The sequence below is a fragment of the Saccopteryx bilineata genome, chromosome 3, assembly GCF_036850765.1.
Source record: "Saccopteryx bilineata isolate mSacBil1 chromosome 3, mSacBil1_pri_phased_curated, whole genome shotgun sequence".
NCBI lineage: Eukaryota > Metazoa > Chordata > Mammalia > Chiroptera > Emballonuridae > Saccopteryx > Saccopteryx bilineata.
The window spans coordinates 309,195,700-309,219,897 of record NC_089492.1 but is presented as its reverse complement, the minus strand read 5'-3'; the positions used below and the strand labels follow the sequence as shown (position 1 = coordinate 309,219,897).

Here is a 24,198-nt window from a genome sequence, read left to right as displayed (position 1 = left end):
AGGAAATAAATCACTCTAATTTCTTCCTCTTGCCCCAAATAGTTCTGGGGCGGTTGGAGGGCCGGAAATCAATGCTTAATTAACCATGCTAAGAGCAGGCTGCCCCCGGCCTGTCCCCTGTCCTGAGGCCCTGCTTGCACGGTCAATGTGTTGACCTTCTCCTATGCTTATTCTTGGACAGAAGAGGGAAGGTCTCTGGCATTGGAGCTGCATGTCCCCTGTGACAGCCTCTGAATCCCTGTGCCCGCCATTGCTGTGCCCTGGCTCCACTCCTCTCCCATGGGGCCTCTCTGAGCCTGTCTTCCCCTCTATGAAATGGGCACCACAGTGGGACCCCCAGGCAGTGGCACAGTGACCAGAGGCAGGGCCATGGACCAGCCTGCCTGAGTCCTGAGCCTGACACCTTCCAGCTGGGGACTTGGGGACTTGGAGCCATGGCTTTCCCCTCTGGCTCCAGTCTATATCTGTCAAGTGGGAGGATCAGGTCGTGAGTCCAGGTCAGGCCCTGGAGCAGCACCTAGGCAAGTACCAGAACCTGCTCCTCAGGAAATGCTAGCCAGAGGACCCAAGTGGGGTCCCTCAGTGGGGCCTGCACCAGGAGCAGCCCATGGTGTGTGCGCCGGCCCCAGCCCTCGCCAGCCTCGCACTGAGAACCCCGTGTGCTCAGCTCAACCCAGTGTATTGGAGGGAGGCACCTCGGAGAAAGAGCCCGGAACTTCGGCCTCTGTGCCTTTGGCCTTTGTCACCCCATCTCTGGGTCACTTTTCTCCTGGGGGTGGGGTGGGGGTGGGGGTGGCAGGCAGTGAAAACAAGATGACCTAGCTAAAAAAAAAGGATGACCCAGCTCTGTGGAGTCCCCACTGCAGGGCAGCGGGGTCTTGTGGCCGTGGGGGCTTTGTCAGGAGGACACATGGAGGGTGCCCTGAAGTGGATGGGGGCGGAGAGGCAATTTGGGGGGATTTCTCTTGGGGCAGGGGGAGAGGACTCCAGGGGGCAGGGAAGAGGAAAGGCAGGAGGGCGGCAGACCCTCAGCAGCAACAAGACCGGAAAGTCTGAGCCGTAAATCAAAGAGGGATGTGGTTTGGTGGAGGGTATGGGCGAAGGGGGCTTACGGGTGAGTCAGAAAACATGTGATGTGGGGGTGGGCGGGGCAACGGCCAAGAAGGAAACACAACTTGCGAGCTAGACAGAGCTGGAGACGAGCGAGCAAAAGCAGAAGGGCTGGAGTCAGGGCAGCTGCGAAGGGACCCATCCCTGTGACCCCGCTCCGAGGTGGCCCTCCGCTCCGTGCTCTGCCCGCCCTGGGGACTTCCCAATGCTGCCAGAGGAGGATCCTGAAGCTCAGAGGTGGCGAAAGGGTGGCAAGAGGGACAAACCCAGACCCGGAGAACCCCTCGGAGCGGGAAGGTCTTCCCATGGCAGACCCTGCCGCTTCTCTCACAATGACACGGAGGATGCAAACGCTACTGAGCTGGGCCTCACTCACAGTGACAGCAGCTGTCCCTTAAGCAGAAATTCTCCTCTTGCCTGACCTGTGGCGGCGCAGTGGATAGAGCATCGACCTGGAATGCTGAGGTCACAGGTCCGAAATCCCAGGCTTGCCGGGTCAAGGCACATAGGAGAAGCAACTACTACAAGTTGATGCTTCCTGTTCCTCCCCCCCGTCTTTCTCTCTCTCTAGCCTCTCTCCAAAATCAATAAATAAAACCTTAAAAAAAGAAATTTTCCTCTAGTTCCAGACACCTGTGAGAAGAGAAATAGGGCCTGCAGAGCAGAAGACACATGTCCTGAATGGGCAGGTGTCCCTGCCCAGTGGTCCCCGTGCTGTCTGGCTTCATGGCAAAGTCCCACAAAGAAAGGCAGCAGAAATAATGTGGAGGCAGCAGAGCCAAGGGGCTCCCCAAGCTCTAGGGATTCCTGTTGGGGTCCCTGAGTTGACCCCCTGGTGTCTCCCATACAAGATTGCTTTTCAAAGTCCCTCTGACTCTGGACACACGCCAGCTCACCTCCTGGACTCCCATTCAAGGAGTCGGCAGGGTTGAGGGAAGTCAGACAGGTGGCCAGGGAGGGAGGCCATGGAGGGGAGCCAAGCAGGTGGCCAGGGAGGTGGCCCAGAATCAGGGGTCAGCTTTGAATGAGAAAGCAGGGATCCCAGTAGGGCAAGGCCTTATCAATCTCCTTGCTTCTGATAAAGTGACTGTGGGTGTTGTTCAGTCCCACGTGCCAGCTGCTTTATACATTTGTCTTCATTTACTCCAGGGACAATTTGACAAGGGGTGGGGCTCAGCTGTCCTCACTTTAGAGTGTGCAAGACAGAGGCCCAGAAAGTCACCAGCTAAGAAGTGGCAGAGCCTGGGTTTTATCCCAGCAGCTTGGTTCCAGCCCTGTTCTCAATCACCCTGCAACTGGCAACAAGCTCAGGCTTGCGGACAAGAGATGGGCCAGATCAGGGCCTCTCCACCTCGGCACTACTGCCATGTGGGGCCATGTTTGTGGGGGTTGCTCTGTACACTGTAGGATGATGGGCGGTGTCACCAGCCTCTGTCCACCAGATGCCGGTAACACTTGCCCCTCAAGCTGTGACAACTACAAATATCTCTAGACATTGCCAGCTGTTTGTGGGGTTAGGTTGATGTTGGGTGGAACTCCCAAGAGTGAGCAGATGTGGTCCAGGATGGAAACCTATATAGTGGGCAGGAAGGCTACATAGTAGAGGCTGTTTTCAGGTTGGGAGATGAGCCATTTGGGGATTGCTTTGGGAGAAATACCTAGATCTTCCAGAGCCACCCCTGATGATACTAAGGAGACTGGTATTAGGGTTAGATTTAGGGTATGCATGGAACAAGTTAGAAAAAAGAGGATTTGGATCAGGTTAAGTTTCCTTAGCTTGTGGATAGGAGATACAGACATATTGTGAGAACCAGGGTTGGGGGCAAACTGGGGGGAAGGCCTGGACTTTCCATGAATTGAGAATGTTTTTGCCTCAGTTAATTTTGGGATAGTCTGGTTTTACAATGGGGTTTCTAAGAAAAAATGTCAATCTTTCCAAATAGAAACTGTCTTTAGGGAGAACTGTATTTGGTTTTCTTCTAGGACCACAAAGACGACTCTAATGGGGTTTGGGCCAAGTCTGAAGCAGCCAGAAACCTGGCTCTGCGCCCCGGGAGCCTGTGTGGCCCATCTGGGCAGCTCAAGGTGATGGTGGCTGCACAGCAGTTGGAGGGACAGGGCAAAGGCTTTATATGTACTCTTTCCTCTGAGTTGGCCCAAAGACCTGAGTGGTCGGTATTAAAACTTTCCCTGAGTCTCAGGGTGGAGCAGAGCCTGCCCAGGGAATGCCCAGGGCCCCAGGTGGAAGCCAGGGGTCCAGACCTGGCTAGGGGAGGGGTACAGGGGGCAAACTCCTTGAGGCCCTCATGTCTGCCCTGAGCCCTGGACAGGGGCATTTGTCCCATGAAGCCCTCCTGCCCATCCTTCCCATTTTCAAAATCCCCGGGCCCCAGGAGGGGACACTCACTGCATGGCTGGCTTTGGGGGGCTCTGTCAGCGCCCATGGCCTTTCTGGTTAGCCCGCGACAGAAGTCATTGTTGGGCGTGTACGGATCTGGGGTGAATAGTCGTGGTTCTGTCCTGATTCCCTTGTTAGACCAGTGGTGCCCGAGTCCTGGTGTAGAGTCAGAGTGGTTGGAAGATTGTGGGGACAGGTCCTCCCTTCTCAAAACCTTATTATGGAAAATTTCAAGGCTATACAAGAATAGAGAGAGACTAGGATGCTGAACCCAAATGCATTCATTGCATCAGAGCCCATCTTGTGCTTTTTAAAAGATTTATTTATTTATTGTAGAGAGGAGAGAGGGAGAGAGGGAGGGAGGGAGGGAGGGAGGGAGGGAGAGAGAGAGAGAGAGAGAGAGAGGGAGAGAGAAAGAGAAGGGGGAGGAGCAGAAAGCATCAACTCCCATATGTGCCTTGACCAGGCAGGCCCAGGGTTTTGAACTGGCAACCTCAGTGTTTCCAGGGTGACGCTTTATCCATTGTGCTACCACAGGTTAGGCCAGAGCCCATCTTGTTTTATTTACATTTTCTCCCTCCCTCGTTGAATTTTGTAGCAAATGCCATACCTAGGATTATTTTGTAAATACTTTAGGATGTTTCTGTGAAGCACGGGTTGCAAACTTTCTAAATATTTGAGGCCTTTTGAGCCACAGTCTCCATTTTACCTACTCAACTCTGCTCTCCAGGCAGCCACAACTGACAAGTGAACAGGTGTGGCTTGTGCCCCAATAACACTTTATTAAAGAACCATTTGAGATTTTACAAATACATTCTACAATATTTTCCCCGTGCAACTGTCAGTTTTGGCTTAAATAAGCTATTATAAAGTTATCTAAAAAACAAATGGATAGATATAGCCTGACAAGGTGTGGTGCAGTGGATAGAGCATGGAACTGGGATGTGGAGAACCCAGGTTCGAAAGCCCGAGGTTGCCAGCTTGAGCGCAGGCTCACCAGCTTGAGCAAGCGGTCACTGGCTTGAGTGTGGGATCACAGACATGACCCCATGGTCACTGGCTTGAACCCAAAGGTTGCTGGCTTGAAGCCCAAGGTCACTGGCTTGAGCCCAAGGTCGCTGGCTTGAGCAAGGGGTCATGCGCTTTGCTGCAGCTCCCCCCCCCCCAACCCAGTCAAGGCACATATGAAAAAGTAATCAGTGGGCCCTGGCTGGTTGGCTCAGCGGTAGAGCGTCGGCCTGGCATGCAGGGGACCCGGGTTCGATTCCCAGCCAGGGCACATAGGAGAAGCGCCCATTTGCTTCTCCACCCCCACCTTCCTTCCTCTCTGTCTCTCTCTTCCCCTCCCGCAGCCAAGGCTCCATTGGAGCAAAGGTGGCCTGGGCGCTGGGGATGGCTCCTTGGCCTCTGCCCCATGCGCTAGAGTGGATCTGGTCGCGGCAGAGTGACGCCCCAGAGGGGCAGAGCATCGCCCCCTGGTGGGCAGAGCTTCGCCCCTGGTGGGCATGCCAGGTGGATCCCGGTAGGGCGCATGCGGGAGTCTGACTGTCTCTCCCCGTTTCTAGCTTCAGAAAAATACAAAAAAAAAAAAAAAGAAAAAGCAATCAGTGAACTAAGGAGACTAAGGAGCTGCAATGAAGAATTGATGCTTCTCATCTCTCTCCCTTCAATCTGTCCCTATCTGTCCCTCTCTCTGTCACAAAAAACTAACAAAACAAAAAAATACAAATTTTATTTATAAAAACAGAAAGTAGGCCTTAGTTTGTCAACCTCCGCTCTAAAAGAACTTTAAATATAGACCTGTGGTGGTGCAGTGGATAAAGCGTCGACCTGGAATGCTGAGGTCGCCAGTTCAAAACCCTGGGCTTGCCTGGTCAAGGCACATATGGGAGTTGATGCTTCCAGCTTCTCCCCCCTGTCTCTCTCTCCTCTCTCTGTCTCTCTCTCTCTCCTCTCTAAAAAATGAAAAAAACAAAAAACAAACTTTAAATATATATATATATATATATATTAGCACATTTAAAATGGCATTAAATCAATATCCACATTTCCCTGAATGTCTCAAAAATTTTTTAACAATTGGTTTGCATCAAGATTCAAGAATTCATATTGTATTTGAGTGATATTATCTGTCAGTAAGTGTCGCTTTCAGCTCAGTGGATTTGGAGTGTGTCCTTAGAGTGGGCTCTGATGTGATTCCACAGCACCGTACTAGACCTGAGCCTGGGCAAGCCGCACACCTGGTCTGGTTTCTGCCTCTGGAAAAGCTTTGGAGCTACGGGGTTTGAACCAAGATGGTGTCTGGAGGTAAGGTGTGGGGCCCTCGGGTGAGTCACTGAAGTGATCACTGCAAAAGTGAGAGGGAGCTGTGGGGTGGGCACAGGAGTAGCTTGGGACAGTTCAGTCTGGCTGGTCCCAGCAGCAGACCTGATCTGAGGGGGAGGGGCTTTGTTCCTGGGAAGTCCTCAGCTGCTGCCCCGAGTCTGAGGGCAGACTTTTAAAGCTCCCCAACAATTTTTTTTTTTACAGGAACAGAGAGAAAGAGAGTCAGAGAGAGGGATAGATAGGGACAGACAGGAACGAAGAGAGATGAGAAGCATCAATCATCAATTTCTCGTTATGACACCTTAGTTGTTCATTGATTGCTTTTTTTTTTTAATTTTTTATTTATTTACTTTTTTAGATTTTATTTATTCATTTTTATTAGAAAGAGAGAGGGAGAGATAGAGAGAGAACAGGGGGAGGAGCAGGAAGCATCAACTCCCATATGTGCCTTTGACCAGGCAAGCCCAGGGTTTTTTTTGTTTTTTTTTTTTTGACTTTTTTTTTTTTTTTTTTGCATTTTTCTGAAGCTGGAAACAGGGAGAGACAGTCAGACAGACTCCCGCATGCGCCCGACCGGGATCCACCCGGCACGCCCACCAGGGGGCGATGCTCTGCCCATCCTGGGCGTCGCCATGTTGCGACCCTCCTGGGTGTCGCCATGTTGCGACCAGAGCCACTCTAGCGCCTGGGGCAGAGGCCACAGAGCCATCCCCAGCGCCCGGGCCATCTTTGCTCCAATGGAGCCTTGGCTGCGGGAGGGGAAGAGAGAGACAGAGAAGAAGGCGCGGCGGAGGGGTGGAGAAGCAAATGTGCGCTTCTCCTGTGTGCCCTGGCCGGGAATCGAACCCGGGTCCTCCGCACGCTAGGCCGACGCTCTACCGCTGAGCCAACCGGCCAGGGCCCAAGCCCAGGGTTTTGAACTGGCCACCTCAGCATTCCAGGTCGACGCTTTATCCACTGCGCCACCACAGGTCAGGCCTGATTGCTTTCTTATATGTGCCCTGACCGCGGGCCTTCAGCAGACCGAGTAACCCCTTGCTTCAGCCAGCGACCTTGGGTCCAAGCTGGTGAGCTTTGCTCAAACCAGATGAGCCTGTGCTCAAGCTGGCGACCTTGGGGTCTTGAACCTGGGCCCTCCGCATCCCAGTCCGATGCTACAATTAATTTTGTTAAAAACAAATACTCAAAACTCATCACTTCCTATTTGCTTACATTTTATAATTATATATGCTCTGGAGCTGAATTAATTTTATCTGTATAGAATGCACCAATTTCTCAAATTCATGTTTCTCAAATTCATGACTTTATATTGGTGGTTTGAAATCAGCTGTGGTGGTACTATTTACACCATGGGAACTGGCATATGCTACCCGTCAGGGCTTCCCCCACCCAAAGACACCTGTTATATACTATTAACCAGCACACCGGTGTTTGAGATCCTGTTTCAACCTCTCCTAGATCAAGGTTGCTCTTTCACTCTGGAAATTTCCATTTTTTTCTCTAAGATTTTATTGATTTTTTTAGAGGAGAGAGAGAGAAAAATGGCGGTGGGGTGGGAGGAAACATTACTTGTAGTTGCTTCTCGTACATGCCTTGACCAGGCAAGCCCAGGATTTTGAAGCGGTGACCTCAGCATTCCAGGCCAATGCTTTATCCACTGTGACACCACAGGTCAGGCATCTGTTTCAAATATCTGATTCTCTTAATACCAAGGCGTGCCCAATGAGGGAGGGGCCTCATCCTGGGGGACAAGCTGGGCCATTATTGCAGGTGGTTGTTTGAGGTTTGAGATGAAAAGAAAGCCATAACCATAAATCCAGTTGCCACTCTTATCCTTAATCAGAGAAGAAAGGGAGAGTTTACTGAGGAGAGATTCACCTTTACCTAGTGAAGAGGAACTTAAGTAGAAGCCATTTGTCTGGACTGGCAAGGGAGCACTGTATCTTTTCTTCCTGGAAAGGGAAAGTGCAGTTACAACAGAGCTGTCATCTGCAGGGTGGCACCCAGCTGGCCACTGACCCTGCAGCTGTCTCGGGAGCCCAGTAAGCCTGCCGGGGCCAGTTCCCTGCCATGGTGCCAGAGCACCGAGCCTTCCCTCCCACACAGCCCCCATCTCATTTATTGTAATTGCTTATGTTCTTCAAGGCAGGGTGTCCAAGATCCCCTGGAGTGTGGGAAAAAAAATAGAACTTCAATTTGTCTTATTTTTAAAATACATCTACAAGAAGGCAGTTAAGCTCTATTGACTTTTTTTTTTAAGTGAGAGTAGGGGAGATACAAAGACAGCCTCCTGCATGCACCCCAACTGGGATCCACCAGCACCCACCGTATGGGGTCATGCTTGTAACTGAGTTATTTTTGTGCCTGAGGCGGAGGCTTGAGGGAGCCACTCTCAGTGCCCAGTAGGAAGTGCTCGAATCAATCGAGCCAAGGCTATGGGAGGAGAAGGGAGAAAGAAGAGGGAAGGGGAGGAGAGAAGCAGATGGTTGCTTCTCTTGATGCCCTGACTGGGATTTGAACCCGGGACTTCCATATTCCAGGTTGACGCTCTACCGCTGAGCCAACTGGCCAGGACCTTTATTGATGTTTAATGTGCAAAATAATAGGTATATTATATATATTGGAATTGCAAGCTCAAGAAAAAATGTTTTTCTATCAATTGTGTGGTCTCTACCATCAACTTTCTTGGAGACAGAGAAATATTTCATTTTTGTAACGCCAAATTCCAGATCAGAATCTGGTATGTAGCAGGGGCTCCACAAATGGATGCTGAACCAGTAAATGTAGGTGAAATACAAGCCACTCCTGACTTACTAGGGAACTCGAGGCCTTTCCATCCCTCCTTCCTTCAGAGGGAGGGCTCAGATATGGGTCATGGATGAAGACTCACAGGTTGCATAAAACCACTGTAGGGGACAGAGCTTTTGGAGAAAACTGAAGTTGTTGGGGTCTCCCTCCTCTCACACCCCTCTTCTGTGGCTTCTGCTTGAACAGGACACTTGGGAGATCAAGATGGTCAAAGGAAATAGCTCATGATCATGACCTTGGCAAATGAGGCCATAATTCTCCAGAATAGGCTTTTAGTACTCCGTAGCCAAAATATGGCTTAGTGTGGCACGGGCCGAGGGAGGCTGAAGGGGCAGACTCTGCCCCACAGAAGGAGCAGGTGGTTGACATCATTTGCGCCCACAGAAGCTGGGGGTGCAGGCGCAATGTTGTCAGGCCAGTATCTTGACATTACCCAATCTAGCCAAAGTTAACTGAGAGCAATGCTGAGGGAATTCCTGTGGCCCTGAGGGACAGTGATGAAAGACATTTATGTGTATTCTGATATGTTACCTGACCAGGCGGTGGTGCAGTGGATAGACCACTGGACTGGGACACAGAGGATCCAGGTTCAAAACCCTGAGGTCATCAGCTAGAGTTCCGGCTCAATGAGCTTGAGCATGGGGTCGCTGGCTTGAGTGCAGGATTATAGACACAGCCCCATGGTCGCTGGCTTAAGTAAGGGGTCACTGGCTTGGCTGGAGTCCCCCAGTCAAGGCACATATGAGGAAGCAATCCATGAACTAAGGTGCCGCAACTATGAGGTGATGCTTCTCATCTCTCTCCCTTCCTATGTCCGTCTCTCTCACTTAAAAAAATACATATATATTAAATATATATTTATATATATTAAATATATACATTTTATATATATAATATATATATTAAAAAATACAGAACATCACAGGTTCTCCCACGGAGTCCTCTTCCACCACCAGCATCAGAGGAACCCATAATTTGAATTGGTGTATGAATGTTAAACAACGTACTGTTCAGTTTGGATTGTTTTTGAGTTCTAGACCAACAGGTCCCACGTGACAGTCTTCTGGAACCGGTTCTTTTTACCCAGCTTTCTGCTTTTAAGTTCTCCACGCTAACAGCAGCTTATTTTTTGTTCCACAAATTTTATTTAGGAAAGCAACATACAATCATAGGTATTTCAGAGTACAGCAAAGTGTAAAGACAAATATGAAAGACACTTCGATACAGCCGGTTGGTCCTGCCTTCTGGACACTGGATCTCACTGTAACTGACCGGGGGTAGCTTTGGCATCGGGAAGTTCAGAGCCAGTCTGCGGCTGCCTCTGCCACCGTTGCCATCACAGCAAGCATTGTGTGGATTAACGTTTTATGCCGGGTTTCCTCTCTATTGTTCATTCACTTGATAAATATGACAGAGATTGTGCTGAGGACACAAGAAACACTCCCTGCCCACAGGAGTTCACAATCTTCACATCACAATCTAACAGTGAGGCAGAGAAGTCGACAGGCAGCACAATACACAGCAGCAAGAGTCTCCACAGGTGTAAGCTCAGTGTGGTGTGGGGAGCACAGGACAGCCCTCTGACACAGTAGTGGGGTGGCCAAGGTGAGGCCTAACCTAAGGAGACCAGGAAGTCGAGGAGGTGTGTCCACCAAGCCATGTGCCTGGCTCAAGTCGGACCCTTATTTCTTTTTTAATACTTTTTTTCTAAAGATTTTATTTTTATTGATTTTTAGAGTGAGGAAAGAGAGAGAGAGAGAGAGAGAGAGAAAGAAAGAAAGAAAGAAAGAAAGAGTAGTTGCTTGCCTTCAGCAGACAAGCCCTGGCCGGTTGGCTCAGCAGTAGAGCGTCGCCCTGGTGTGCGGAGGACCCGGGTTCGATTCCCGGCCAGGGCACATAGGAGAAGCGCCTATTTGCTTCTCCACCCCTCCCCCTCCTTCCTCTCTGTCTCTCTCTTCCCCTCCCGCAGCCAAGGCTCCATTGGAGCAAAGATGGCCTGGGCGCTGGGGATGGCTCCTTGGCCTCTGCCCCAGGTGCTAGAGTGGCTCTGGTCGCAGCAGAGCGATGCCCCGGAGGGGCAGAGCGTCGCCCCTGGTGGGCGTGCCGGGTGGATCCCGGTCGGGCGCATGCGGGAGTCTGTCTGACTGTCTCTCCCCGTTTCCAGCTTCAGAAAAATACAAAAAATAAAAATAAAAAATAAAAAAAATTATAAAGATTTTATTTTTATTGATTTTAGAGTGAGGAGAGAGAGAGAGAGAGAGAGAAAGAAAGGAAGGAAGGAAGGAAGGAAGGAAGGAAGGAAGGAAGGAAGGAAGGAAGGAAGGGAGAGTAGTTGCTTGCCTTCAGCAGACAAGCTGGTTTTGAACCAGCAATCTCAGCGTTCCAGGTTGACACTCTATCCACTGAGCAACCACAGGTCAGGCAAGTCTGACCCTTTTTTCAACACCTCATTCAATTCCCTCATTTGACCTGTCGCCTCCTGTGAAATTCATTATTGCACAGCCTGTTCTAGTCACAAGTCACTTTACATGAGTGACTAATTTCCAGGCTGCTGTCTCCATGAGAACAAAGAATCTTTCTCACTGTACCACAACCGTGTGTTAGACAGGGAGGCTGCCCAGGAACTCTTGCTGGAAGAGAGATGGCTCTCAGGTGAATGGGTGCTTCTCCAGCCCCAGGCTGGAGCGAGCAGGGGGAGGTGGATGGCTGTAGTAGTGACAAGGGTTGGGATACACAAAGGATACAGACAGCATACCTACTTGGCTGCTGCCCGGACCAGAGCATTCAAACACTTCTATTTGTCAATGTGAAAAGTCAAACCACAAAACAGCTCTCACAACAGCACAACTATTTAAAAGAAGCAGACAAGCAAACAAGTACTTCGTTACAAACAAAAGTTAGATAATAACTATACCCTCCTGCACCGAATGCCCTCGGAAGCTGTGGGCCCTGTGGCTGCCCGCGGCTCAGTCGAAAGTGAACCGGAAGCTGCGCTCCTGCTCCTTGCGCCGCCCCTCGTACACCTTGGTCACCTCGTCCACCTTCCTCTGCAGCAGGGCCGAGTTCTGGTCGATCCACTGCAGGGAGTCCATGTGTGCATTGAGAATCTTGCAGATCTGCTGAAGCGGGTCGCTGGTGTCGGCAGGGCCCCCGGATGTATTCAGGTGCTCGATGATGTCCTTGAGGTCCTGGGCCATGCGCTTCAGCTGCGCATCGATGTTTTCGGCCAGCTTGTAGGTTTTCTCGCGCTCCTCGTCAGCGTGCTGCAGGTAGATGGTCCCACTCTGCTCCTTGACAGACTCCTCCAGCGGGCTCAGCAGGTCTTCCAGCTCCTTCTGCTGCGACAGGATGAAGTCGAGCTCTTGGTCCAGCCTCTTCTGGTCCAGCTTCACCTTCTCCACCTCCCGGTGGAGGGCGGTGATCTTCTCCCCGTTCTCGATCAGCGTGCGGTCCCAGGCATTGACCTGCGTGGCCTGCTGCAGGAAGTGGCGCTCCTGGTCCTCCAGCTCCAGGCTCCACTTGTTGATTAGACTCTCCAGCTGGGCGTAGGTCATCACAGGACTGCTGGATGCCCCAGCGGCTGCACTGGGGCCAGATGGAGCAGTTATGGTGGCGGGTGCATTGCTGGAAATCCCAGCTGGTACCAGGGGTTTTAGGTTTAAAGCAAAGCTGCTGGCGGCGGTGGTGGTGGTGGAGGTGGTGGCTGCGGCTGTGGATGTGGTTGAAGCTGCTCCAGGGGCCTTTAAACTGAATCCCAGCGTCCCAGCCCCAGAAGTTCCAGCTGTGGTTGCTGGGGCGCCGAGGGAGAGCACAGTGCTGGCCGACGAGGCTGGAGCAGCAGCCAGTGAGGCGAAGAGCGTGGGCCCAGCACTGGTGGTGGCAGCAGCAGGTGCAGGAGCAGCTGGCTGGGTGGCTCCTGCTCCAGAGGCTGCTGGTGCCGCCGGAGTGAAGGCCAGCCCAGCAAGTGCTGTGGGCTGGGCCGAACTCCCCATCGAGGCAATATTGAAACTGGAGGTCCCCCCGGTCTGGGACATGTTTCCACCTGTGAATGAGAAGCCCCCAGGTGTAGTGGACGAAGCAGCAGAGGTGGAGGCGGAGCTGAACACGAAGCTGGTGGGTGCTGTGCCCTGGCTGGAGGTGACAGCACTCGAGATGGCATTGGTGAGGGTGCTGCTGCCTAGCCCAAAGCCACCGGGCTGTGCTGTGGCCGGGTTGGCGGCTGCACTGCTCAGGCTTAGCTTCGGAGCGCTGATCCCTAAGGAAAACCCAGTTCCTCCTGCAGCAGGAGTTGTGGCTCCAAAACTGAACCCTGGCGTCTGTGTTGCCGGTGCCTGGGTAGTGAGCGAGAAGAGGCTGGTAGAGGGGGTGCTCACTGCTGGCTGGGAGGGAGCCCCAAAGTTAAACCCGCCAGTGCCAGACGTAGAGAAAGAAAAGCCGGTGGCAGGAGTGGTTGTTGCTGTCTTCGCAGTACCAAACGTAAACCCGCCTGTGGGGGTCCCAGTGCCTCCAAAATTAAACCCGCTCATGGCTCCGGCCTCCGTTGGCAGCAGCTACTCTGGCTCCTGAAGCAAAACTGTCCGCGCCTGCAACCTTAGGGAGATTTATAAAGCAGAGGAAGTGACACGGTCAGATAGCAGTTTGGGAAAGGCAACCTCATCGGCATGGACAGTCCTAACACGCAGCCGCTCTCCTCTTCCTAACCAGGCCCCGCTAAAGACACCAAGAAAGAAGGAGCCGGAGGCTCAGGTGCTAGGCGACAGATGTGCTTGGGATATGCACAGCCCTGTTCAGCACCAGCGGGAGGAGGCTAAGAGCTGGCACTTGAACCACCTCAGCCCGAGGTACCTTTAATGAGTGGGACTAAAAGCACACAGACAACACCTTTAGGACCTGCTCCCCAGGTGTCCCTGCTGACTGCAAGCGAGAAGGCAGAGAATACCTCCTTGGGCACAGTCGAGACCTCAGAGAAACAGGTACGGAAAAGCTGAGCTGTATGGTAGGGCCTTGGGCCCAGAAAGCCCCCAACAGTCCCCTCATTATTTAGAATAGAGGGCATGCTGGAGTGACCCCCACTGTACTTCTTACTCAGGGGTGGGTATGAGACCCAAGTGCTCAAGCAGAGGGATTGGAGGCAGAGCCCCTGGCCATAGCGATTAATTTGGTTCAATGAGACATGCAGACCTGAGTCAGCCAACCAGAGACCTCCCCTGGGATTTCACCCCAGGTGCTTGAGAGCAGGTGGCTTCCTTTACCTGCAGGTGCAGGGCACATGGGTTATGCACCTGGAACAACTCTCATCCTCTCAGTCACCTGTAGTGGGAGACAATGAACCACCACCAGAGTGACAGAGGGGAGGGGAAGAGGGAGGAAAGAGGAAAGAAAGAAAGAAGAAAGAAAGAGAAAGAAAGAAAGAAAGAAAGAAAAGAAAGAAAAGAAAGAAAGAAAAGAAAGAGAAAGAAAGAAAAGAAAGAAAGAAAAGAAAGAAAGAAAGAAAGAAAGAAAGAAAGAAAGAAAGAAAGAAAGAAAGAAAGAAAGAAAGAAAGAAAGAAAGAAACCCTGACCAGACGGTAGCGCAGTGGATAGAGCCTCAGACTGGGACGTGAAGGACCCAGGTTTGAAACCCTGAGATCGCTACGGGTTTAAGCACAGGCTCATCTGGTTTGAGCAAGGGGTCACTTGGTCTGCTGTAGCCCCCCCTCCAAGACACATATGAGAAAGCAATCAATGAACAACTAAGGTGGTGCAACAAAGAATTGATGCTTCTTATCTCTATCCCTTGTCTGTCTGTCCCTTTATCTGTCTGTCACAATAAAAAAGAGAGAGAAAAAAAGGGTCCAGAAGGACCCAATCATGTCCCCACCCTGTCTTCTCCAGAAGACAAGAGCCAGCACATCCCTTTTTCAGTTTAAACTGACTAGATTTCATTTTTTTTCTTTTTTCTTTAAAAAAAAAAAAGTCAGAGAGGGACAGATAGGGACAGACAGGAACGAAGAGAGATGAGAAGCATCAATCATTAGTTTTTCGTTGCAACACCTTAGTTGTTCATTGATTGCTTTCTCATATGTGCCTGACCGTGGGCTTCAGGAGACCGAGTAACCCCTTGTTCAAGCCAGCGGCCTTGGGACCAAGCTGGTGAGCTTTGCTCAAACCAGATGAGCCTGCGCTCAAGCTGGCGACCTTGGGGTCTTGAACCTGGGTCCTTCGCATCCCAGTCCAACGCTCTATCCACTGCGCCACACCTGGTCAGCCCTGACTGGATTTCTTAAAAAAAAAAAAAAAAAAAAAAAAATTATTTTTAACCAACCAACCAACCAGACTAGATTTCTGTAGTCTTTAACTGAAAAAGCGCCCATCTGTTAGCTGGAAAAGTCAAAGGTTACTTGAAGAAAGGGTCAAACGGTGCAGAAATAGAGGTGTTTTGGGGTAAACGGTCACATGCTGGGCATCCATGGATTCAACAATGGGCCCTAAATGTTATCACTAGATGCCCTTATAAAATACAGAAGAGAGACATTTGACTAGAGAAGAGACCATGTGATGATAGAAGAAGAGATGGGATTGATTCACTTTGAACTTGGAGCTAGAGGAAGGGGCCATGAGCCAAGGAGTTTGGGTAGCCTTTGGTAAAGGCCAGGAAGCCCTTGCTGGTTGGCTCAGTGGTAGAGTATTGGCCCGGTGTATGGATGTCCTGGGTTTGATTCCCTGTCAGGGCACACAGGAGAAGCGACCATCTGCCTCTCCATCCCTCCCCCACCTCTCTCTCTCTCTCTCTCTCTCTCTCTTCCCCTTCTGCAACCATGGCTTGGTTGGAGCAAGTTGGTCCCGGGTGCTGAGGATGGCTCCATAACCTCACCTCAGGTGCTAAAATAGCTTGGTTGCCAAGCAATGGGGCAACAGCCCCAAATGGGCAGGGCATTGCCCTGTAAAGGGCTTACCAGATGGATGCAGGAGGCTGTCTCTGCCTCCACGCTTCTCATTTAAGAAAAATTAAGCCTGACCAGGTTGTGGCACAGTGGATAGAGTGTCGGTCTGGGATGTGGAGGACCCAGGTTCGAGACCCCAAGGTCGCCAGCTTGAGTGCGGGCTCATCTGGCTTGAGCAAAAAGCTCACCAGCTTGGACCCAAGGTCGCTGGCTCGAGCAAGGGGTTACTCGGTCTGCTGAAGGCCCCCGGTCAAGGCACATATGAGAAAGCAATCAATGAACAACTAAGGTGTCACAACAAAAAACTGATGATTGATGCTTCTCATCTCTCTCCATTCCTGTCTGTCTGTCCCTATCTATCCCTCTCTCTGGTTCTCTCTGTCTCTGTAAAAAAAAAAAAAAAAAAAGCGCCACGATTCTCCCCTGGAGCCTCCAGAAGGAACCAGCCTTTCTTCTTCTTCTTTTTAAAAATTCATTTCAGAGAGAAGAAAGAGAAAGAAAGAGAGACAGAGAGATGGGGGGGAGGGGAGAGCAGGAAGCATCAACTCCCATATGTGCCGTGACCAGGGAAGCCCAGGTTTTGAACTGGTGACCTAATAGTTCCAGGTCCATGTTTAGTCCACTACACCACCACTGGTCAGGCAGGAACCAGCCCTTCTGACAACCTGCTTTCAACCCAGCAAGACAAATTTCAGACTTCTGATCTAAGCTGTCAGAGAATTGATGTGCACTGTTTTGAGTCACTAAGTTTGTGATAATCTGAGAACAGTCATAGAACTAAGTGTCTGACAAAAGTGAGGTGTGACCTTGTGAACCCCTAGTGCTCTGATCTCAAACACATGACAGCAAACTTCTCTGAGGCTCAGTTCCCCCACCAGGGAAGTGGGGCGGCAGCTACCGCACTGAACCCACGGCCGTCTGTAGGGCACTAGTCAGGGCGCACATGGTCTCTGCCACTACGCACAGGCACCTGCTCCCATTTCCACTTTGGGGAGACGCTCTGGAAGCTGGCGAGGAAGGAGGCCTGTGTGCTAAAGGGTTAACTCAGCAGCAGGCGCTGTGAACACCTTGCTGTGAAGAAATTCTCACAAAAAGACCCAGGGGTTGGGCTGACCTCAAGGTTAACGAATTCCTTTCTGGCTGCCACTGCTCAGTGGGCCCTCAGGCTGCATGACCAGAAGTGCCAGTTCCACTGTAGAGATAGGAATTTCTAGGTAACTAGCCTCAGCTCTGTCTCTGCACGCCCAGCCCCATGCTACAGATACTTGCCTTAACCAAACCCTGAGCTAACTTGCCAACTGGTCTACCAGGGAGGTTGGGCTAATCCAGTGCACAGATGGGGAAAGAGGCTCAGATTCAAGTAATTTGCCAATTCTTATCCTACAGTGGGCCCTGAACTCATTTTTGGACTGCAAACCCCCTTTATACATACTTCTACTCCACCAAATGGGCCCACTTGGCCCTAGGGAAGCAGCTCTGCTTTGGGGCATGGCTGCTACCCTGTACCCCAGTTTCCATCCAACACACGTTACTTTCCTTTGTCTAAAACAGCTGAGGTAGCCTGACCAGGCGGTGGCGCAGTGGACAGAGCGTCGGACTGGGACGCGAGGACCCAGGTTTGAGGCCCTGAGGTCGCCAGCTTGAGTGCAGGCTCATCTGGTATGAGCAAGGAGTCACTTGGTCTGCTGTAGCGCCCGCCATCAAGGCACATATGAGAAATCCATCAATGAGCAACTAAGGTGCCGCAAGGAAGAACTGATGTTTCTCATCTCTCTCCCTTCTTGTCTGTCCCTCTCTCTGACTCTGTCACAAAAAAAAAAAAAAAAAAAGAACTGAGATGCGTGGGTAGCTGCTAACAACAAACCCAGCTAGAGGAGGCTCTGCATGGCAGGTGTGTTCTCCCACAAGGAGGGCTCTGGTACAGGCAGGGTACCAGAGGGCCTGGCGCCTCAGACGCTTGCTGTGGCCTCTTGAGGTTAAAGAGGACATTATCAGAAGCCCCAGAAGAGCTTTATAAAAATGCCAAGGTCAGGGTGCTACCCCAGAGAGACAACCATCATGACTTGGTGGCAGTCTGTGTGCTTTCAATGCTCCCAGCTGAGATTGCTGGCTTAGACCAAGCAGACCCACTGGTAGCATGGTGGCCCTGGGGTCATCTCCCCAGAAGCACATGGCTGTGTGGAGGGAAAAACCCAGCAAAAAATAGGGTTCTTGGAGGAAGGCAGAGGGCACAGTGGAAGTTAGGGAGGGGCAGCTATAATCGTTTTCCTCTGACTCAAGTTAGGAGAGGTTTTTCTGAGGACACTTCAAGAAATAAAAATGGCCTGAAGAGGAGGGGGTAGAGGAAGCAGGACGTGTGGACACCTTCTCTAAGTTGGGTGCTTGGCTTTTCGGTGGTGTTTATTCTTCACAGTGGAAGAGTGTTGTCCTCATTACAGACAGGGAAACTGAGGCAGGGAGAGGCTGAGGAGTAACTTTCCCCAGGATCCTCAGCTACTAAGTGGCAGAAGCAGAATTCAAACCCAGATTGTTTCCTGGTGTCTAGAGACCAACTTTGTGCTGGAAACAGGGAACTTGTCTTGCAGCTGAACTACCTCAGCTGTTTTATCTATCTATCTATCTATCTATCTATCTATCTATCTATCTATCTATTGTGGCAGAGAGAGTCAGAGAGAGGGACAGACAGGAAGGGAGAGAGATGAGAAACATCAATTCTTCGCTGGGTTCCTTAGTAGTTGTTCATTGATTGCTTTCTCATATGTGCCTTGACCACGGGCCTTCAGCAGACCGCGTAACCCCTTGCTCGAGCCAATGACCTTGGGTCCAAGGTGGTGAGCTTTGCTCAAACCAGATGAGCTTGCGCTCAAGCTGGCGACCTCGAGGTCTCGAACCTGGGTCCTTCACATCCCAGTCCGATGCTCTATCCACTGCGCCACTGCCTGGTCAGGCGCGTCTCAGTTCTTGAGAGCTTTGCTATTAATAAGTTGAAGCTAAAATTTTCCAGAGCACTTGTACAAATGTCTTGGCTTTTTATACTATTACAAAACCCCAAGAAAAACAACCTTCTGTGGGGGCTATTCTGGTTTAATGGGTTTGCCATTGTTTAAATGCCTCATCTGTTTCCAACCCCAGATGCCAGGGACCTACTAGTACTGATAAACACATACTGACCCAGCCTGTCTACGTGCTTGCCGTGCATTACTGTTCATTCATTCCTGAAAGCAGGTTCATGTTACAAACTAGGAGAGTGAGGCCTAGATAGGTTACTAAGCCATGGTTCCTGACCTCAAGCAAACATTAGCTTCAACACCAGGATTCTAAGCAGGGACAGGGCTCTGACCCTGGCATGAGTTCCAGGAGGCGCACACACATGAGTGTTAAAAGATGTGGGGTCGCCCTGGCCGGTTGGCTTAGTGGTAGAGCGTCGGCCTGGCGTGCAGGAGTCCCGGGTTCGATTCCCGGCCAGGCATACAGGAGAAGCACCCATCTGCTTCTCTACCCCTCCCCCTCTCCTTCCTCTGTCTCTCTCTTCCCCTCCCGCAGCCAAGGCTCCACTGGAGCAAAGTTGGCCCGGGCACTGAGGATGGCTCTGTGGCCTCTGCCTCAGGCGCTAGAGTGGCTCTGGTTGCAACAGAGCAACGCCCCGGATGGGCAGAGCATCGTCCCCTGGTGGGCATGCTGGGTGGATCCTGGTCGGGCACATGTGGGAGTCTGTCTGACTGCCTCCCTGTTTCTGGCTTCGGAAAAACACACACACACACACAAAATGTGGGGTCAACCAGGAAAAGGGGAAGAGGGCCTGGTGAAGGTAGAGAGAGAGGCTGAAACACGCCTTTCTGGGGTGTAAGTGATCAGGTGTGTGTGAAGTAGAGGAATATTCAGAAGGCCTGGGTTGTCCAAACACTGCATGTTCCAAACAAAGGACTGGTCCTTGATGGATGGCCTTTTGGGAAGGAAGCCTTTGGGGTGTCCTGCCCGATACAATGTCTTTAAGGTGAGGTCTTGGGCCACACAGTATCAGCCTGACCTCTGGATGTGCTAGAGACTGAGTAAAAAATGTGACTGACTTTAAATAAAATCCCTGGACGGCAAGGCCCACCGGTAGACAACAGTCTGTGTGTGACCACACACTGTCGCTGGGAGGATTAAGCGCTGTGTGACTCCACAGGAAGGGACGATGGAAGCTGGCGCCTGGTCTCTTCTGGACTCCACCCTATGTGCCTTTCCCCTGGCTGACTGGACTCTCCATATGCTCACTGTAACTGTGACTCCAACAGCTCTGCTGAGTTCTGTGAGTCCTGGGAATCACTGAACCTGAGGGGGGTCTTGGGGACCCCTGACCAATGTCCTGTGCGATGCAAGGGGAGGACCTGGCAGAACTACAAATGCCATGCTAACGGCTCAGACATTATTTTGAGGGCTACAGAGGGACTTTAAAGCTGGGGGAGACTGATATGGCCAGACATATGTGTGGGGAGGCACTGACGGGATGCAGCTAGAGGTGGGTAGCTGGGAGGGGGCTGGGTGCTGGTTCAGGCCAAGAGCCCAAGGGCCAGAACTCTGGAGACAGAGGAGAGAGCCCTAATTTGGGAAATGTATGTTTGCACCAAAATAAAATAAAGGGATAGTCTGCAGGGTCTGTCCCAGTTAACACAGTCATCGACCACTAGGACTCTGGGAATTTCTCACAAACATAGCCGAACAAATACACATTGTTACAAGCTCTGACACAGGCTGCCCCACTGTCCCCAAAGTGGGGGCTTTCCCAAAAGAGAAGCTGCTGCAGTTAGGGGAAAGCAGGAGGAACAGAAACTGAAAAAGTGGCACTTCCCTGGAAGAAAGGAGCATGTGCTTGGGCTGGCGCTTAGGCTGGGCTGTTACAGCTGTCATTCACCCACGGGCAACCCAAGGCCCAGAGAAGGGGCTGCCTCAGGGAATTACTGACAGAGCCTGTCCCACATTTCCCCAAAATTTTCAAACCACATCTGCCTGCCTTCCCAGCCCAGGGAAGCCAGAGCAAGACCACCTGGGATTCCAACCCACACATACCACCTGCCCTGGCTGAGGGCCCGGGTGCTCTGCTGTCACCTCTAGTTTTACCAGGCCCACTCACCTTCTATCTTTAGTTCTTTTGCCACTCAAACTCCTAACTTTAGTATCTACTCAGCCCTTCTCTGTACAGTGATAGCACATAGAGGAAAAAACCCAACCCCTAAGGTGGGGTCATAGAGAGTAAACAAATTCTTTGCAGTATGACATTCATGCAACAAATATTTCTGAGCACCTGCTAGGTACAGGCCCTGTTCAAAGCCCTGGAAATATAGCTGCAAACGAGAGAGAGGAGACCCTGTTCTCTTGGGAGAGTTTACAATCCATCAGACAGGAAAACAACTACCATTCAAATAAATCATACATCGTATTTTAAGAGGCTAAGTACTGAGGAACAAGAGAGAAAGTAGGGCAGGAAAGGGAACTAGAGGCTGCCGGTGCAGGTTAAGGGGATTAACTAGGCAGGGCATACTGGAAGGAAGAGAATTTGAGGCAGACGGGAAGCCAGCAGGCTGCTAGTGTGGCAGACGAGCAGGTGTCATTGTCACCAAACCCTGGAACTCTCCCTCCTTCCCTATACCAGCCCCTTTCCTTAGGTATCTGAAAGTGTTTGGGAATGAATACAGAAGGACACCAGCCCTGGACCAAGAGGAAAGAAAGGATTAAGTAGGACATGGGGGGTAGGGGTGGGTTTTAGGGTGGACAGAATAATGGCTCCTATACTTGTCCATGTCCTGATCCTGGACCTGTGAATAGGTGACCTCACATGGCAAAAGGGACTTTGCTGATGTGATTAAAGTAAGAATCTTGAGATGTGGAGATTACCATGGATTATCTGCATGGGCCCTAAATATAATCACAAGGATCCTTCGGTGGAATAAGGAGGCAGATGAGGAGAGTCAGAGGGAGCTGTGCCATGGAAGAACGTTTGAAGAGATGTGCTTGCTCCTGGCTTTGAAGACAGAGGAAGGGCCATGAGCCAAGGAAAGCAGGGGACCTCAAGAAGCTGGAACAGGGAAAAAAATAGATTCTCTCCCAGAGTCCAGAAGGAAGTCAGCCCTGTGGACCTATTTTGGACTTTTGGGCTCCAGAACATAAAAGGATGAACTGGGGATAAGAAAGGGGCTGGAGTGAGAGGCAATGGGCCTGGGCTGGTCTGCCTCTATACCAGGACCGAGGTGACAGGGGTGCTGTAGTTACTAGGCCCCAGTGGGGCAACTGGTAGGGAAAGAACGGTGAGCTGGGATTCTGAAAATCAAGATACCCTCTGCTATTGGTGCAGCCTCCTCAGGGGTGTGGATGTGTGTGACAACCATCAATGACAAGCAACCTGTAATGGTGGGTGGGACATATTGGCCTGGGAGCACTGAGTCTATTTTTTTTTTTTAGGTGAGAGGAGGAGAGATAAGAATCAGGGCATGCGCACTGACTGGGCACCACCCAGCAACCCCCATCTGGGGCCAATGCTCGAATCAACCGAGCTATCAATCAGCACCCGCGGCTGATGCTTGAACCAATCAAACCACTGGCTGTGGGAAGAGACAGAGAAGGGGGAGAGGGAGGGGAAGAGAAGCAGATGGTTGCTTCTCATGTGTGCCCTGACCGGGGATGGAACCTGGGATGTCTGCACACTGGGCCTACTAAACTCTGCCCATTGAGCTAACCGACCATGGCCGTAATGGGATTTTGTTCACTGCCCTGTCATTAGTACCCAGAGCAGGATCTGGCATGCAGCAGGCACTTGATAAGGAACTGTGACTAACTGATAACTAGTAATAACTACCGTTTACTGAGCACCACCAATGTAACAGGTGCGGGACCAGGAGCACTAGGGAGCAGCACACTGAACCATTCCTGGATGGGAAACGGGCTCATAGAGGAGACACAACTTCTCCCAGGTCTAGACCTTTCGTTCTGCCTGTGACAGGAAAGATGTCAGAATCAAGTTCTATTTTTTTTTAATTCTTTAAAATTTATTCAGTTTAGAGGAGACAGAGAGAGAGAGAGAGAGAGAGAAACAGAGAGAGAGTGAAGGGGGGGGGGGCAGGAAGCATCAACTCCCATATGTGCCTTGACCAGGCTAGCCCAGGGTTTTGAACCGGCGACCTCAGTGTTCTAGTTTGACACTTGATCCACTGCGCCACCACAGGTCAGGCCAGAATCAAGTTCTAAAGGATGAAAGGTTCTCTGGGAAGACAGGCTGCACAGGGCGTGACGAACACACAGGCCGCTTCTGTATGGCTGGGGCTGGAGCAGTGCTGTGGGGCGGTGCGGCTGGGGGCACAGTCACAGGAGGCTGCCAGGCTAGTTCATCTACTGATGACCAAGCCGCGACACCCTTTCCCTTCTTGACCCACTGCTGCCCTTCCTCTGTTCCCCTGAGAAGCTTGGTGATCCATTACAATGAGGCTCATCCCCTGGGGCCAAGGGAGCCGCTGCCCCCTGTATCCCCAACAGAAACACTGCTTCACTTCCAACCAAAGGGCCCGATTCCTGAGGCCTCCTCGATGGGGTTCAGGAATATGAATCCAGGTCTGCCAGTCCACTGATGGGCTGGGAGCGGGGCTGGAGCAGCAGGCCTGGAGCTGTCATCAGCAGTCCAGACTGTGGACTTCTGTGTGCTCTGAGGACATTGGCCTTTCCCTGTTCCTTTCTGTCAGCCACCTGGCAATATACAGCCTATTGGCCTGAGTCCCACTTCTCTACCCTTAGCCCTGGGATCTCAAATTCTAGGTTCATGCCCATGCCTCAAAGTCTCCTTTAAAAAAAAACCCAAAAGCTAGAGCTCGTAATCATGAATCATATGGTCTTTGTGAAGGGGAAATGGTTTGTTCCATGTCAGGTGCTCTTCAGCATGTGCCTGGTGTATCCTCAGAGCCGAGAAAATATTAACTTTTTTTAAAAAAAATTTTATTTAATGAGAGGAGGGGAGGCAGAGAGAGACTCCTGCATCCACCCGACCAGGATCCACCAGGCATGCCCACCAGGGGGTGATGCTCTGCCCATCTGGGGTCCTTGCTCTGTTGCAACTGAAGCCTTTTTTTAGCAACTGAGGCAGAGGCCATGGAGCCACCCTCAGTGCCCAAGGCAAACTCACTCTAATCAAGCCACAGCTGCAGGAAGGGAGGAGAAGAGAGGGCGGAAGGTGAGAGAGAGGGAGTGGGAGATAATTTAGAGGGGGAAGGGTGGAGAAGCAGATAAGTGCTTCTCCTGTATGCCCTGGCTGGGAATCAAACCCGGGAAATTCACATGCGGGCTGATGCTCTACCACTGAACCAATCGGCCAGGCCCTTAAACTTAATGAAAGTTCTGGGAAGTGACTGGGGCAAATGTTCCTGGTATTCCGCCAACGGCTACCTGATGGCAATGCTGACAACACTGGCATCCAGGAAGGACAGGTGCTGTCACTGTGGGAACTTTCCCCCATTAGTTATTATTATTATTTTAAATTTTTTTAATTTATTCATTTTAGAGAGGAGAGGGAGAGAGAGAGAGAGAAGGGGGGAGGAGCTGGAAGCATCAACTCCCATATGTGCCTTGACCAGGCAAGCCCAGGGTTTCGAACCGGCGACCTCAGCATTTCCA

At 51.2% G+C, this 24,198-nt stretch overlaps 2 protein-coding genes across 2 annotated transcripts in view; both read right to left on the bottom strand.

Moving 5' to 3' along the window:
• Positions 1-24,198, bottom strand: part of IL4I1 (interleukin 4 induced 1) — a 42,037-nt gene that overhangs the window by 7,882 nt on the left and 9,957 nt on the right. The gene's annotated exons all lie outside the window — the stretch shown is intronic.
• Positions 9,764-24,198, bottom strand: part of NUP62 (nucleoporin 62) — a 27,086-nt gene continuing 12,651 nt past the window's right edge. The window contains exon 3 of the mRNA XM_066271490.1: positions 9,764-13,231. Coding sequence (XP_066127587.1) covers positions 11,608-13,167 — 1,560 coding nt within the window. The 5' untranslated portion in view covers positions 13,168-13,231 and the 3' untranslated portion in view covers positions 9,764-11,607. The remainder of the gene's footprint in view (positions 13,232-24,198) is intronic.